Source organism: Trichechus manatus, unplaced genomic scaffold (assembly GCF_000243295.1).
Source record: "Trichechus manatus latirostris isolate Lorelei unplaced genomic scaffold, TriManLat1.0 scaffold00250, whole genome shotgun sequence".
NCBI classification, from domain to species: Eukaryota; Metazoa; Chordata; class Mammalia; order Sirenia; family Trichechidae; genus Trichechus; species Trichechus manatus.
The window spans coordinates 1,798,000-1,799,994 of NW_004444186.1; the positions used below are offsets into that span (position 1 = coordinate 1,798,000).

A 1,995-nucleotide genomic window follows, 5' to 3' on the forward strand; every position below is an offset into this window, starting at 1 on the left:
CTCATTTACAATCTTCGGATAAAGGCAGGAGGAGTAAAATCCAAGTCCCCAGCCGATAGGCCAGGCAAGTTAGATGCCCCTGAAAGTGTAGTATCTTACTCTTCTTTGTCCCTTTCTAGGAGCTGTTAGGAAAGAATATTGTGGAATTCTGTCATCCCGAAGACCAACAGCTGCTAAGAGACAGCTTCCAACAGGTAAATATTTTCCCTGGTTTGGATCAAAAGAAACATTTTTATCTGTTTATTACATTCATTCCACAAATATTTATTGAGCACCGATGAATTGAATACTATGCTAGGTGCTACAGTGTTACATTCTTTAGCGCTTAACCTGTATCTCTAAGGAACAGAAGAGGACCAGGACATGGAAACTGTGGATAATGTCCAAGGCCTTTCTCCTCGGCTCTGGAATCATTTCGAGACTACTCACTGTCTTGTATCCAACAGCTGTGTCCAGGGTGCTGTCTTTACGGTCTTTTACTAGGCTTTAGCTGAGCTGTGGATGGTAGGAGGAAAAATCACTTCAGGGAGTTCTTTCAGAGACAGTCAAGGGTGAACTCTTAATTGTAATTTTCAGGCCCTAGCTCCTAAGTGTATCTGGTCAGGTTAGTTTCAGGATAGACCTGGCTTTACTAGTAGTGGCTCTTAGTTTATATTAGATAAGTTATTATCATAGTTAAGCCTTAATAGTGTCCTTACTGATACAATGGGTGCAGTAATAGTACTTAATTTAGAGGGTGGTTGGGAGGATTATGCAAATAAAATAATGTGCATAAAGCATATGGCTCAGTGCTTGACACGTAGTAATTACGAAGTAAATGTAAGTTGCTAATATTACTGTTGTTTTCTTGTTAGGGTGAGAGAGTCAGAAGATTATTCTCTATTCCATGAGACTAGAAACTAAAAGAATCTAAAGTTATTTTCTTTTTTAAAAAAAAAGCAAAACAAGACTAAAATGAACTTAGGTTTTATTTATAGAAGTCTCCATGTGTGTTGTGAAAACAGAAATTCTCTGGGTTTTTTTGGGGGAAGGGTAGGATTGAAGAGCCACATGTAAGCTATATTAAATGTCATTAAACCTATAAATTTCTAGTATAGATTTGTAAAGCTTGCTTAGCTTATCCTTAAAGGACTTCCCAGGGAATGTGGGAAAACAGTCTTCTCTCTACTGGAAGTAATTACTGTTCTTGTTTGGCTTTTACTGGAGAGGTCAGATAGTTTGGGACTCTGGGAAGAAACCTGCTAAGTATACCTCCTCCGTATTTAGTCACTTCATTTTCACTTCTCATGTTGTTTTTTTAGTAACTTTGAAAGAGGCTGGTGCTTCAAGGACAGTGACATAAGAGTCTTAGGGTTGTAGAAATGGGATTTTTTTTTTTTTAATTAATTTTCTAAAGGAGATTTTCTGTGCATTTCACTGATGGCATGAACAATTTTTCAGGTGGTGAAGTTAAAAGGCCAGGTGCTGTCTGTCATGTTCCGGTTCCGATCTAAGAACCGAGAATGGCTCTGGATGAGAACCAGCTCCTTTACTTTCCAGAACCCTTACTCAGATGAAATCGAGTACATCATCTGTACCAACACCACCGTGAAGTATGTACCACAAAGGCCCTTTCTAGTGCTGGGGTTTCTCACGGGCCAAGTCTGATTTGCCTTGTCAAGCTATTGCCTTCTCTTCCTCCTTTCCCATATTAAACTCCACTAGGTTCCTCATCTTCCAACTTCGTACAGGATTTGGGTAGTCGATCCAGGTAGAATAAGATTTTAACAAACAATACTTTAGAGACTAAGTTCTGAGATGCTTACATAGCTTCTATTTCAGTTTTATTTTTACCAGCCCTTTTTAGAAAGGATTTTATCATATATACCACTTTTTATTGCTCTAGTCTGGCAGGATTTTCCTTTAGAGCAGGGGTCTGCCAACTCTTCTTCTAAAGGGCCAGACCGTAAGTATTTCAGGCTTTGTGGGCCATATGATCTCAATCGCAGCTACTCA

General features: G+C 39.0%; 1 protein-coding gene across 1 annotated transcript in view; it reads left to right on the top strand.

Moving 5' to 3' along the window:
• The window catches only part of ARNT (aryl hydrocarbon receptor nuclear translocator), a 77,158-nt gene that overhangs the window by 61,234 nt on the left and 13,929 nt on the right, over window positions 1–1,995 (top strand). Inside the window, exons 13-14 of the mRNA XM_023724606.1 lie at window positions 120–194; window positions 1,441–1,592. Coding sequence (XP_023580374.1) covers window positions 120–194; window positions 1,441–1,592 — 227 coding nt within the window. The remainder of the gene's footprint in view (window positions 1–119; window positions 195–1,440; window positions 1,593–1,995) is intronic.